The sequence below is a fragment of the Equus asinus genome, chromosome 9 (genome assembly GCF_041296235.1).
Source record: "Equus asinus isolate D_3611 breed Donkey chromosome 9, EquAss-T2T_v2, whole genome shotgun sequence".
Lineage (NCBI taxonomy): Eukaryota > Metazoa > Chordata > Mammalia > Perissodactyla > Equidae > Equus > Equus asinus.
The window spans coordinates 11,648,397-11,662,117 of record NC_091798.1 but is presented as its reverse complement, the minus strand read 5'-3'; the positions used below and the strand labels follow the sequence as shown (position 1 = coordinate 11,662,117).

Sequence of the window (13,721 nt, the reverse complement as noted above, 5' to 3'; positions counted from 1 at the left end):
CACGACAGCGCCCGGCACACAGCAGGCGCTCTGTAAACATCTGCTGAATGAATGAATGAGTGAATCAGAAAGGGAATGAAGGAATGATGGCTGCCCCACCTGCTCCAGGGAGGTGGGGCTTCAGTCCCACGAGATCACAGATGCAGAACACCAGACAGGCAGCAGTTACCCTGATGCGGACTCAGGGACCCTGCAGCAGCTGCAAGGGCTCAAGGGTCCATCAGTGACACCTCGGCCCTGAGGGCTCCTGAGAGAGACCCGTGGGGACACGGCTGGGAAGGAAGCAGCAGCCAGAAACACAAGGAAGAGAGAAGACAGCCCCACAGCCCCTGCTCATCCCCGTTTCCCTACTTCCCACCCAGGACTGGAAGTCTCTGTTTCCATGGGGCCAAGACAGGGTGCAAATGCAGGGAAGCCACCGGGCAGGGGCAGGGACACGTGGGCGAGCAGCTGTCCGTCTACGGGGCAGCAGCACTCAGCCCGCTCCCCAGATGCCACGTGGGAATAGGGGCCAGCGTGGCCGGCGCTGCTGGTCCTTCAAGCCAAGCCAGACACCTGGATTCTTATACGAAAAGAGCCAATTTATAAAGGTTCACATCACGTCAAAAAACCGAAAAAAGCCCGCCCTAGAAGCAGCCTGTGGGTGGGTTCACACATTTGTCTGCCAACCTCGACCTTGAACACCACACCTCATCCATCAGCTGGGTGCCCGGCACGAGGCTCCTACTGTCCGCCAGCTGGGACGTGCTGGGTTTCTAACCCTGGATAAACTGCCGGGAGGTCAGTGTCATCACCCCAAAGGCCAGATGAAGAAGAGGCTCAGAGGCATGAAGAGATTTGTCTGAGGTCACATGGCGGCACGGGGGAGCCAGATTCCAACCCAGGTCTGCGGGACTCCAAAGCCATGAAAGTGGGAAGGCCACACGGGAGTGCCGTGGAGGGGATGACGGCCGGCTCAGGGGGTCAGATGGTGAACTAAACCCACACGGAAATGCTTGGGAACATGGCGGGCGAATCCCTGGACCAGAGTCACCCTTATAAATGTGACACAGAGACCCCAGCCTAGCCATCCCAACAGCAGGACCCCAGGCAGAGCCCCAGGTCCATCCACAGCCACACAACTCCACCTGCCCCTGGACGGAGGACGCCTGCCGCACCAGGAGGGTCCACCGTGCCTGAGGCAGAAGCTGGATGGACCCCCTGGCCACCGGCCCCCGCCCCACCAGGCACGGCCAAGCAACGCTCTGCTGGACAATGGGCTCCTCGAGCGGAGGGCAGGGGCATCTCAGACTGTGTCCTTCCAGCTGCTCCCCGCGGTGCCCAGGGCCAGCACCCAGGGAGGGGCACTGTGGGGGGCGGGGGGAGACAAGGCTTGGGAGTGGCTGATCTGGGGTGGAACCCAGCCACGAGCACTGAGGCAAGTCACGCTCTCCCTGACCCTTGGCCTTCTGTAAAATAGGGGTGACTCATCCCCGTAGAATTGGGAGGATTCAGTGAAATAATCGTAAAAGAGCCCAGCACGGACAAAGTGCCCAGCAGAGGCCAGCTATTCCTCTATGAGTTTGCTGACCCTCCCCTCATCTCCCCCGACTCCTGATTCACCTCCAGGCCACGAAGCGCAGGCCCCCTCCCATGCTCCCCCTCCCCAGCCGCAGGGCGCCCTCTCTGTAAAGGGCAATGCGGGATGGCAACACCACACCTCCCAGAGGCCTGAGGGGCCTGCACACTTTCAACTGCTCGACAAAGTGCTGTGACAGATCCGTGTGCAGGCACGTGACCCCACATGGGTGGCCCGCAGACCCAACCCAGAGCAAGAGAGGGGCTGAGTGAACGCCAGGGAGCCCTGGCGGCACCAGGACCCCAGTCCCACAGAGAGGGCTCCACAGGCCCCTGCTGACCACGGACCCAGAATTGAGGATGTCAGAGATCTCCGGGCCTGGGGTTGCAAGACCTCCTTGAGGTCACCCCTTCCAAGACCCTCGCGTCATAGCCCAGGGGGCGCAGGCGCTGGGCGAGGGTCACACATGAGCCGCTCCCAGATCCAGGCAGATCTCAGGCCTCCTGACCCCAGCCCAGCGCTCCTTCAGCCACACCAAGTGACCATCCAGACGCACACAGCGCTGCTGGCTACTTTCCAACGTCACATTCTCTTTATAGTTCTGGCTTTTGTAAGGTCAGATATGCAATCTCTGTCAGTGACCAACAGCTGGCCTCCCAGCCCAAGGCGACAAGCCACAGAAACCCTGCCTGGAGGCATGTGGTCATGTGGACAGCAGGCCCCTCCCACCCACACCCTGCTCTGTGACCCTCGGACCTCACTTCCTCTTTGCAGAATGTTCACTTTCAGACAAGAAGTCACACTCTGAGAGGCCCACAGTCACATCTTTGGGGTCACACACACACACATACACTTGGGAGACACATTCAGGAAGTTCACAGACCCTTCACAAGGCTATTTTCAGACTCCCTAGGCCCAGAGTCCTGGCTTAAATGCCCAGCAGGTCAGAGTAGCTAATTTACAGGGCGAAGTAGTCTGCATATATGAAAAAATGTCCTCTCACACACTTTTCTGGGAACACAGTCTTCTTGGCTATCTTTACTTTCTTCAGTTTTGACAGAGATATGGAGTTAGAAATACTTCCCATTAATTCCACTTTAAGAAAAACAGTGGCACACACCAATGACAAACAGCCCTCAGCCACCATATTGGGCATGCATTAGGGAGTAGTGAGGTCTGAGGCTAATTGGAGAGCACATCTCTGCCTGAGGGGCAGATGCTGTTCAGCCCCAGGCAACTGCTGCCATGCAGAAAAGCAGCCTGTTCAGCCTCATCTCCAGGTAATTCAAGAAAAGTCAGAAGGCCAGGATTTTACCTGACATCTTCTGACAATATGCTAGCAACAAATTTCTAAAAACATCACGCATGCCAAACACAATGTGTTTGCAGGCCCGATCTGGCCGAGACCATCAGTTTGCGGCCCTGCTCTAAGGGTTCACATGCTCGGGTGAGGGGCCGGGGCTCACAGCCTGGCTGGCCTGGGGGACACCCTCCCACCCCAACAGCAGGGGGCCGCAAGTGGCAGAGACCTGTGCTTCTCAACTGGGGGTGACTCTGCCCCACAGGGGACCCGGCAACATCTGGGGGCATTTTTGGTTGTCAGAACTGAGCGGGGAGGTGGGGGATTCTCCCAGCATCCGTGGGTAGAGGCAGGGACGCTGCTAAACACCCTACAACGTACAGGACAGCCCCCCACATGGAGAATGACCAGAAGGCCTAGGAGCTCCTCCGGGGCCACCTTGGGAGAGGCCTCCCGACTCAGGGCAGCTGCTGCTTTCCCTGCGGCCCACAAGGACTTCTGGGGAGATTTCAGTCAAAAAGAATCCCACAGCCAATGTCGGAAAAGTGCAGGTGTAAACAATGAGAGTTAAGAAGCAAGCCGTGGGGGCAAGACCACTGGCCTCCGGGTCGGGCAAGGGGGGTCCAAGCCCAAACTCTGTCCTCTCAGTGTCACTGGACAAGTCACTGAGCCTGGCTCCCTCATCCCTAAGAGGACCATCCCAACCTCTGACCTCACAGGGCGTGGCTGGGCCCAAATGTCCTGCCAAGGGAGCGCCCCTCCCCCAGCACACCCCCAGAGGAGGCCCCGGGATGGGGAAGTGACTTTGGGGCCTCGCATGGCACCAGGGCAAGGGGTCCCCCTCAGCTCTCTCTCACCCTCCCAAGCCCAGTCACGCTGATGTGCTGGAGAGTCCTGTCGTGACACCCCCTCCTGACAGGGCTGCAGGGCCCAGGTGGAAGGCTGGGCAGGCAAAGGCTTTGGGCTAGAACTTCACAGAATTGGTTTATTTTCTTTGATTTCTATTTATGGCAAGTGAGTCCTAGTTTTCCATTTAGGGTAGCAGGATGAACGTTTCTTTTTAAATAAATGTATTTAATTTCTAAAAAGTGAGTCACCTTAAAAAAAAATCACCTCTTACAGAGGTGGCAGGATGAACGTGGTCTGGAGAGGCAGCCCTACTGAGAGTGTCATATCCACAAACGCTGCGGCCACAAGCGCTGGGAAGAGCAGTCCGCACCCAGGAAACCCCGGGAAGACCCCGCGAGCGTGGGGGCTGCCCACGCCAGGCCAAGGGGTCAAGCTTTCTCTGGTCGTCAGCAAGGAGATTCCTGGGCAGATAAACTCCCTACAAACCTTTCTGAGCAGACAAAACCCGGGGACAGAGGAACCTCTGAGCTTCACCCGTGCCACGTCTCCAGGGCAGGCCAGGGCGGCTGGGCTTGCCATGTGCACATGAAAGGCCCTTCCTCACTCCGCACTGCTGTCGTCATCTGCCCGGACGTCACCCACCTTCTTGTTTGGGGGCGACATGATCACAGCGAAGCCTCAGGAAGGTTCAGCACGTGAAAGGCAGAGAAGCCAGAAGAGAGGGAGCTGCAGGGAACCGGGGGGGTAGGGGAACATAGAGCGAATGGAAAGAAAGGGCTGGGGAGGAGGGGAGAGAGGGACAATGGCAGTCACCAAGCACCCACTTTGTGCCAGACAGTGCTGCCCATACCCGATCTGCATGCCTCACTTAATCCTTACAATGGGATGGGTTTTGTTCTCATCGCCCCCATTTTACAGATAGAGATGGAGACTTAGAGGTTAGCTAAGGTCCATACTGGCACCAAGAGACAAGACTGGACTCAGCTCCTCCACTGCAGGGCAGTAAGAGGAGGACACACGCACGAGACAGACATGGAGAGGAATCAAAGGGACTCAGAGACTAACCAGGTTAATGGTGGGAGCGGAGGGCAGACACTGCCCTGCTTGAAACCACCAGAGGTTTCCCAACACCTCCCATAGGATCACATACCTCGCTCCCTGACCCAATCTCCTGCCCCCAACACAGGAGGCACACTCGCACCTCAGGGCCCTCGCACCTGCGGCAGCCTTGATCCTCCCACCACTGCTCCTTCTCGAACGTCACCTCCTCAGACAGGCCCCTCCCTGACCACAGCCTGAAGGGGGCCTGCCCTGTCCCTAGGCCACACTTCAGATTTTATATCCATCAGTCCTCATCATCGCCTGAAGGATGTGTTCACAGGCCCACTGGCTGTCTCCCACAAGACTGGAAGCTCCACGAGGATGAGGACAGTCTCTTGTTCACCGCTGAACCCCCAGCCCCTAGAACACAGCCTGGCACACAGTAGGTGCTCAGGGGCAAGTGTCAAGGCCTGGACCATCTGGCCTCCTTTTGCAGTATTCTCTGCCTCTCTCCCTTTGCCGTGCTCAAACCACAACAGCTTCTGTCGGGTCCTCCACAGACCTCGTGGCTCCTGCCTCAGGGCCTTAGCACTTCCTAGTCCCTCCACCCGGCACTTTCTGCTCTGAAATATTTGTGGGTCTGCCCTCCGTCCTGTCTTCTGGGCCTCCGCTAAAATGCCACCTCCTGAGAAAGGCCGTGCCTCTCCACGCTAGTTAAAGCACCTGACGCCCACCCCAGGGCCCTCTGTGGCATCTTGCCGTTTATTTTCCTTCTACACACTTATCACTCACGGAAGTCTTCTCATGCACTTCTTTATTTGCTCTCCTACTGTCCGCTTCCACCACGAGACTTTGGGCCCAGCGAGGCTGTATCCCCAGGGCCTGGCACAGGGAGGAATTCAACAGGACTTGACTAAATGAATAAATGAAGATGCTGCTGCCTGACAGGGCTGCAGGCTTCGTTCCCCCACTGCCCACCTTCTAGAGACAAGGGCCAGACATCCCAGGGGAACAGGGAGCAGTTCGAAGCATCAGGGTTTGCTGTCCTGTCAAAAGAGGCTGAGCAAGACTAGTGGTCAAGACCCGATCAGAGGGGCTTTCCAAATTCTCGCCACCTGCGAGAGCCGGACTCCGAGTCATGGCACTGCGCCAGGTTCAGCGCAAACGAGCAGCATTGGAGGAGTGAAGTTCCTCCGCGCCCCCCGAAATTATCCACAGCTGGAGAGCTGTTCGGTCACAAGAAAGGTGACGTCAGCCTCGGGCACGCTCCGTGGGCTGCAGGCCACCAGCCCCTCTGCCCCTGACTCCAGCCTCCCCAGGCAGGGCTGGCCCCAGACAGCCTCGGCTGCCTGGAGGGGACCCACCGGATCGTCACTCCGTCCGCTGCTCAGGACCAGCCCCGGGTAAGGATGCCGCAGGCTCCTACCTACGGGAGGAGGTCCACACCAAGACTGACAGCGGCACTAAAATGTGGCTGTGGGATGAGCGGAAACAAATGGAGCAGAGAGCAGAGGAAGAGGAGGCACCGGGAGGAAACTAAAAACCTCATGGAGGGAGGGATGCTGTTGCTGACTCTGCAGAGGAGGACGGGAAGGGCATGTCTGGAAAAAGGCACTGGATGAGCAAAGGCCTGGAGGTGTGGCCTGCAATCAGCTTAGAATAGCTGGAAAAGAGGGGTCTGCGAAGGTAGTGATAGATGGCAGACGATAATTAGCCTCTGTAGCAGGCACTGGGTTTGGAATATATTCTGGAGAACTGAGGAACGGCTTTTCAGAGGACAGTGCCACATGAGTAGGGTCTCTCATCAACAGTCTTTGAGGACCTCTGTATGTCTGGCTTTGCGACTAATTTGCTGTGTGACCTTGGGTGAATCCCAGGCCCTCTCTAGTCTGCTGTTGTCTCATCTTTCAAATGAGTGCTTGGCTGTGTGACATCCAGCCTCAGCGTTCTGCGGTGCAGTCAGCACTCCTCTGCTCTGGCTCCAGGGGTGTGCTGGGGACGGCTCTCACTGGCTTGTGAGAACCGACGGGTAAATCTTCAGGAATTTTGTAAACTAGCTGTTAAACATGACCATTATTTAAAATTAAGTTACATAACCCTGTAATTCTAAAAATTATATTAAAAACAAAGATAATAAATACTTAAAACTCATCACTTCCCTAATCATTGTAGCACATTCTACTGTTATGTACGCTTTGGAAGTTACTTCTTTCTCTCGTATCCATCCATCCAAGCACATCCACGTCTGTTGTATCCGGCAGAAACACTCCACATTGAGTGCCACCACACTTCTTCCCAACTCTACGTTAGTGACGTCACATTGGTAGCTTGGCACTGACCACGGCGGGAATGTTTGCACCACAGAAATGGCAGATGCTATAGGCCAGGGCTGCCCTTCCCAGACAGCGGACTGTTGACCCTCCCATCACGCCGCTCTCGCCTGCTCCCACGGCACGTGCAGGGAAAGAGAGAAAACCCGGCTCAGGGCTGGGGGCAGGGGGGATGCGGGGACCGGGGCAGCTGGCAGGCAGAGGGAATCCACGGGGTCGGCCCGGGCTGCCCACGCTCACTCACCGTCAGGGGCCTGGGGGAGGTCGAGAGCTGCATCATCCACACTGTTCCACACAGCAGCCACTGACCCCCTGTGGCTGCTGAGCACTTGACATGTGGCTAGTGTTGAACTAAATTTATAATTTTATTCACTTTTAACTAAACAAATTTTTTTTTTTAAGGTTGGGACCTGAGCTAACAACTATTGCCAATCTTTTTTTTTTCTGCCTTATCTCCCCAAATTGTCCCCATACATAGTTGTGTATCTTAGTTGCAGGTCCTTCTAGTTGTGGCATGTGGGACGCCGCCTCAGCATGGCCTGACGAGCAGTGCCACGTCCATACCCAGGATCCGAATCGGTGAAACCCTGCGCCGCTGAAGTGGAGCGCATGAACTTAACCACTCGGCCTCGGGGCCGGCCTCCTAATTAAACAAATCTAAAAACTGACACTGGATTCCGTTACTGGGAAACATTTAAGAATGCTGGAGCAACTTGGGGATATGAATCTACTCTGTCAACTGTAAATTTTACAACATCTAAATATAGATCAATTTTATGACAAACTATAAATTTTATGACATCTAAATATAGATTTCCGATAACACGGACCTCCTGAATTGAGATGTGCTGTAACTGTAAAACACACGCGGGATATGAAGGCTTCGAATGAACAGGTAAAATATCCAGTTCATAATCTTTATGTTGATTCCATGTCAGAATGACAATATTTTGATGTACCAGGTTAAGTAAATCATATTTTTAAATTAATTTCATCCATTTCTTTTTGCTTTTTTTAATGTGGCTATTAGAAAATGTATAATTACATATGTGGCTCACGTTATATTTCTATCGGGCAGTGCTGGTCTAGAATATTTTGGGTTGTTTTTTTCCCCCCACTTGTGCCATCAGATATTCAAAAGCAGAAGTCGTCAAAAGAAACCACTCGAAGGATCTTGCTAACATCACAAATTCCGGAAGTAAACGAGCTGACCCTGTCAGACTGCAGGTGGGGTGGCTGGTGAACGACCCCTGCCCATCCAGAGGGAAGCTGTCCCTGGATGCCACGGCCGGGGAAGAGCCAGCTCACTTGGGCAACAGCCGATTTCTCACCCCAAAGTCCAGCCCCTGAGGGCAGTCCAGGCCTGCTTTGGTCAGAGACACCTGTCCGGAAAGGCAGGCTCTTGGAGCCACACAGAAGGCCTGAGCCTGGTCCTGAGAGGGTCCAAGAACCATCACACAGAAGGAAACACCAAAAAGTAGGTGCACCCATCAACCCTGTGTCTCAGAACAACGTAGCTTCTCCCTTCCACACTTTCATACATGCTGTTCCTCTACTGAGACTGCCCTTCCTTCTCGTATCCCTCTGGAGAACTCCTACGCATCCTTCAAGATCCAGTGCAAATGTTCCTTGTTCTGAAGCCTTTCCTGACCAGGTGATGTTTCCACATCACGTATTCGGGCTTCTGGCCTAGTCTCTTCTTACCACTTCCTTGTCAACCTCAATGCCTCTACTCTTGCCCCCTCAAAGCTGATTTCTTTCTAAAACACAGAATACGTGTCTCTCTCCTATGGAAACTGCCACTAGGTCCCCATTACCTAAAACCCTAGTTCTCAAACTTTACACAAGCATCAGAGTCACCTAGAAGACGCCTTAACAACAGATTGCTGGGGGGCCAGCCTGGTGGCGCAGCAGTTAAGTACACACATTTCACTTCAGCGGCCCAGGGTTTGCCAGTTCGGATCCCGGGTATGGACATGGCACTGCTCACCAAGTCATGGTGTGGTAGCCGTCCCACATACAAAGTGAAGGAAGATGGGCATGGGTGTTAGCTCAGGGCCAGTCTTCCTCAGCAGAGGAGGATCGGCAGTAATTAGCTCAGGGCTGATCTTCCTCAAAAAAAAGATTGCTGGGCCTCACCCAAGAGTTTCTGAGTCAGCAGGTCTGGGCAGGGGCCTGATACTCTGCATTTCTAACAGCGTCCCAGGGGGTGCTGCTACTGGCCCAAGGGGTGTACCTTGAGAACCACTGATCTGAAAGATTCAGCACAAACTCTTCAGCTTGGCGTCCGAGGCCCTCCACGACAGCCGCCAGCACTTCACTGCCCTCACCTCTCACCACGCGCAGCCCCAGCCTGGTTGCCCCTGCTCCAAACACATCACAGCTTGCGCACCTCCACACCATTGCCATGCTGTCCCTTTTGCTTGAAACCCTCTGTCCCTTTTGATCCACCCGGTTCCAGTGTCACCTTCCTGGATTTCACAATGTCTAAAACACAAATCCTCAAAAATGAGGAGACAGCACCTTCCAGGGTCTACAAAGTAACAAATGCAGGCTGTAGGGTAGCCACAAGAGAGGCGGGTGAGGACTGGGTTTGGCCATAACAGCAGCCCTGGATAAGAAAGTACCAGCTTCAAGTGGCAACTTTGAGACAGAAAATTCTGGTGTCTCTATTTAAACCACCTCGTGACAGTCACGGTCCAGTTATGAAGTGTCCTTTGTCTCTATCTGGTTTCCAGCTCTGCCACTTTCTAGCTGTGTGGCCTGGGGGGAACTTAGCATCTTTTGTGTCTCATTTTCATCTGTAAGATGGGGATAAAGCAACGACCGCATAGAACAAAGATTAAATGACAAACGCAAGGAATACTCTCAGCCACAGGCCTAGCACACAGTAAGCCCTTAATAAACATTGGCAGTTGTCGGTATTATCTTTGGACCTGGGAAAGTAATGAACTTGGTACCTAGCCATAATCGACAATGGGAACAGGCACACAAAAGATGTTTTCTTCAGGAGTACATAATCGGCGGTCCAATAAAGGTTGCACGGATGGAGGGGAGGATGGATGGACAGATAAACGGATGGGTGGGTGTGTAGATGGGAAATTCCTTTGTATAATATCAAGGGTGGTTCTGTGAGGCCTATCTGAAAATACACACTTAAAAATCTTAAAAATTCTCAGGCAAGAACACAAAAATTCAAAGATGTCCATCACAAAGTTGTCTATAACAGCAAAAAAAAAAAAAGAGGCAGCCTAAATGCCCAGCAGTAGTGGTGGCACAGTCAGAAGACGGAAGTTGATGGAACAATGAAAATGAAGACGCAGGTGGTTTCCTACTGACCTGGAAAGTTGTTCTTAATAGATCTTAAGAAAAAGAGCAGAAGGTAAAGGAACAGCTATGGTACAAATTCATCTTTTTAAAAAAACTGTGGGTGTGGGTGTGTGTCTATACAGAAAAGTCTAGAAAATATATATTCCAAATGTTGCCAGTGATTATCTCTGATGTAAAAATTTGGATGGTATTAATCTTTTTTTTTTTTTTGCTTTTCTGTATACTCTCATTTTTCTCTGATGACCATATACATAAAATATTTAATTTCTTAAAAGAAGAAAAAACATTTTAAAAAGCAGCTCCATGAAACAGGACAGAGGACATGCACAGGCTCAGATTCATCGGCCTCAGCTGTGTGACCATGAGCAAGGGGCGTGCCTTCTCTGTGCCTCTGTCCCCTCCTCTGGAAAGGGGTGACCAGTCTCCCTCCCCTGCTCACCTCCCACGGTGCCTGGAGACAGTAGGTGAGGAAGGGCTTTGAAATCTGCAGCCACAGCCAGGAGGCAGTGGTTTTATTTTCCCTAATGACATCCAGGAGGCTCCCCAAGGAGATGCCTAAAGAGGCAAAGGAAAGCTGGACTTTGTCAGGCGTCGGGGGGTGGGGGCAGACAGTTGAAGTGGACAGAGCTCTGGGCAGGGCTGGGGGCCAAGCTCTTAGCCCCTCAGACACTGGCTTCCTTCATTTTCTTGAAGTGAGAGGGATAAACTTCGACAGTGGTTTCTAAACGCTCCTTTGGTTTCCTTAAACAGCAGGGTCCTTTTCTCAAAGGACACAGATTTCCCTGTTAAGCGTCAGTAGTTCTGTTCCTAAAAATCAGGTATTCTGTGCAAAAAAAAAAAAGCCAGTTACCAGTCTATTTCCCATTATTTCAAGCGGGAAAAATTGTAAAGCATGACATGGCAACTTCAAATTCCCCACTAATTTCCTAAAATGTAACTAAAACATAGTAACACTGTCTATACATAAGTGAACCGTAGTGACAGAAGGAAAATGCCTGAAACATCCCCTCCTCAACCAAATACTTACCAACAGCTCTTAACAGCCCTGCTGTGCGCAGTCCCAGCAGCCTGGGCAGCTCTTGGCTCCAGTGCCATCCGAGCAGCCCTGCCGATGCCCCACCTTTGCAAAATAGCTACATGGGATTCTGACAGCCTTCCAGTTGCATCTAGAATTTACTTGATACTTTTCCTGCCCATTATTTTGTTACAAATGTTGTTCTGAGTTTTAGGGACACAAATATGATGTTTTACATATAAAACATTGGCTGAAAAATAGCGTGGTGAGACACGGACCTTCTGGGAAGTCTGGGTTTTATAAACTCAGAGGCATTAACGCTGGGAGAACGTCCGTGGGGAGATCCTGTGCAGGGCAAGCTTGTCCTATGAACACCAGGGGCACTCCGGAATCCTCTAGAGTCAAGGCGGGTGGTGCTGAGTTTGGAAGGTGGGGCTGGAAGCTGCATCTGCAGCGGGCTCATGAAAATACGAGGCTGCTGATGGAGAACGCAGGGCTGGTAAAGGGCCGCCTTCTTTCGTGCCGCCATGGAAGGGGATCGCCACGCAGCAGCCGCAGCAGCCGCAGCAGTGGCAGTAACGCTGGGGCCATCACAGATAATAAAGTAGCCACCACTCACCGAGCCCTCACATGTGCCAGGCACTCTTCCAGGCACCTGTCATGATTAACTCATTTAATCCCCATCACAACTCCACGAGCTAGGCACTGTTATCATCCCCACCTTACAGACGGGGAAACTGAGACACAGAGGGGTGAAGAACCTGCCTGGAGTTATCCAGCCTCTAAGTGGCAGAGCCGGGATTCAAGGCGAGGCAGGAGAGCTGTAGTTTCTTCCAGCTCCAAACCCCAGCCCCCAGCCCAAAAGTGGGCAGGCTCTGCAGAAAGGGATGACAGGGGACCCAGAGCACCCCCACCCCCCCACTTCATGTTCTCTTAACCCTGGCCTTTGCCCTCAAAGTAGACGCTGAGAAAGAGCTGGGGACCTCAGGACCAGGCCGTGGGGGCCGAGGGCAGGTGGTGGGGCGCGCTTACCCACAGCTTCCCGTCGTAAAAGTAGGCCCCCAGGAGCTTCACGATGTAGGGGTGGTCGCAGGTGGCCAGGATCTCGATCTCCACGATGTAGTCCTCCAGCTCCTCCTCACTCTTGGTCTCGATGACCTTGGCGGCGGCCAGGGCGCCGGTCTCCTTGTTCTTGGCCTGCAAAGTGGAGACACAGAAAGTCAGCAAGGCAGGCTCGGCAGGAAGCTGAGGCCTGGAAGGCAGCTCAGAGGCCGGATGTCCAGACGGGGACTGGGAGGCTGAAACAGGAGATACGCTCTTGACAATGGCCAGTGCTGCCCATTGTGTCAGCACGGAGGGGCACGCATGAGAAGCAGTGTTCTGTGCTCAAGGATAGCAATTTTTGAAAGTACAACACATTCATACTATGGGATAAAGAAAAATACAAGGATGGCATGGCGCTACAAATACCAACATGGGAAGCGTGTTGGGTTGTTCAGTAAAAGATCCAAGTCACCCAACAATAAAAGTGGTATGATACTTTTATATAAAAAACGGAGAACTATGCTTTCATAAACCCTCACGTATGTACATGCACGGAAAACTCTGGAAAGATACTGCCTGACAGCAGGCTGGGGGGAGCCTGAAATGGGGAGAGAGTCAAAAGGCATCTTCATTCTCTCTCTGTTATTTAGAAACGTTACTAGGAATGTTTCGTGCACTTATTTGCATCATTTCACATAGATTAAAAGCAAAACGAAAAAGCTATTTAAGTCAGTGCCCACCAATTACAGTGGAAGTGCTTCCTCGACGCATTTCCCTGGGCGGAATGACTGTTTCTTATTTGACGAAAAAGAGTGAGAGAATTTTGCACCCACGAGGACAGCTATAACTTTTTAAAAACGGAAAATAAGTGTTGGTGAGGATGTGGAAAAATTGGAATCTTTGTGCCCTGCTGGTGGGAATGCAAAATGGGGCAGCCGCAGTGGAAAAGAGTTTGGCTGTTTCTCAAAAGGTTTAAACACAGAACTACCACACGGCCCAGCAGCAGCCTCCCAGGGACACACGCAGAAGAACTGAGAGCAGGGATGCGCACAGGCTTCTGGACACCCACGTTCACAGCAGCAGATCCACAGGAGCCCCAAGGTGGAAATAACCAACTGTCCAGGAGCCGATGAAAGAATAAACAAAATGTGGTACGCATGATCAAGGAACATCATTCAGCCTTAAAAAGGAAGGACATTCTGACACCCGCCACAACACGGATCAACCTTGGGGACATTACGCTAAGTGAAATAA

The 13,721-nt window shown here is 52.8% G+C and overlaps 1 protein-coding gene across 2 annotated transcripts in view; it reads right to left on the bottom strand.

The window, feature by feature from the left end:
* STK10 (serine/threonine kinase 10) overlaps positions 1–13,721 on the bottom strand; it is a 105,858-nt gene that overhangs the window by 72,049 nt on the left and 20,088 nt on the right. For both annotated transcript variants that reach the window (XM_044777670.2, XM_070517088.1), the window contains exon 2: positions 12,456–12,620. In XM_044777670.2, coding sequence (XP_044633605.1) covers positions 12,456–12,620 — 165 coding nt within the window. The remainder of the gene's footprint in view (positions 1–12,455; positions 12,621–13,721) is intronic.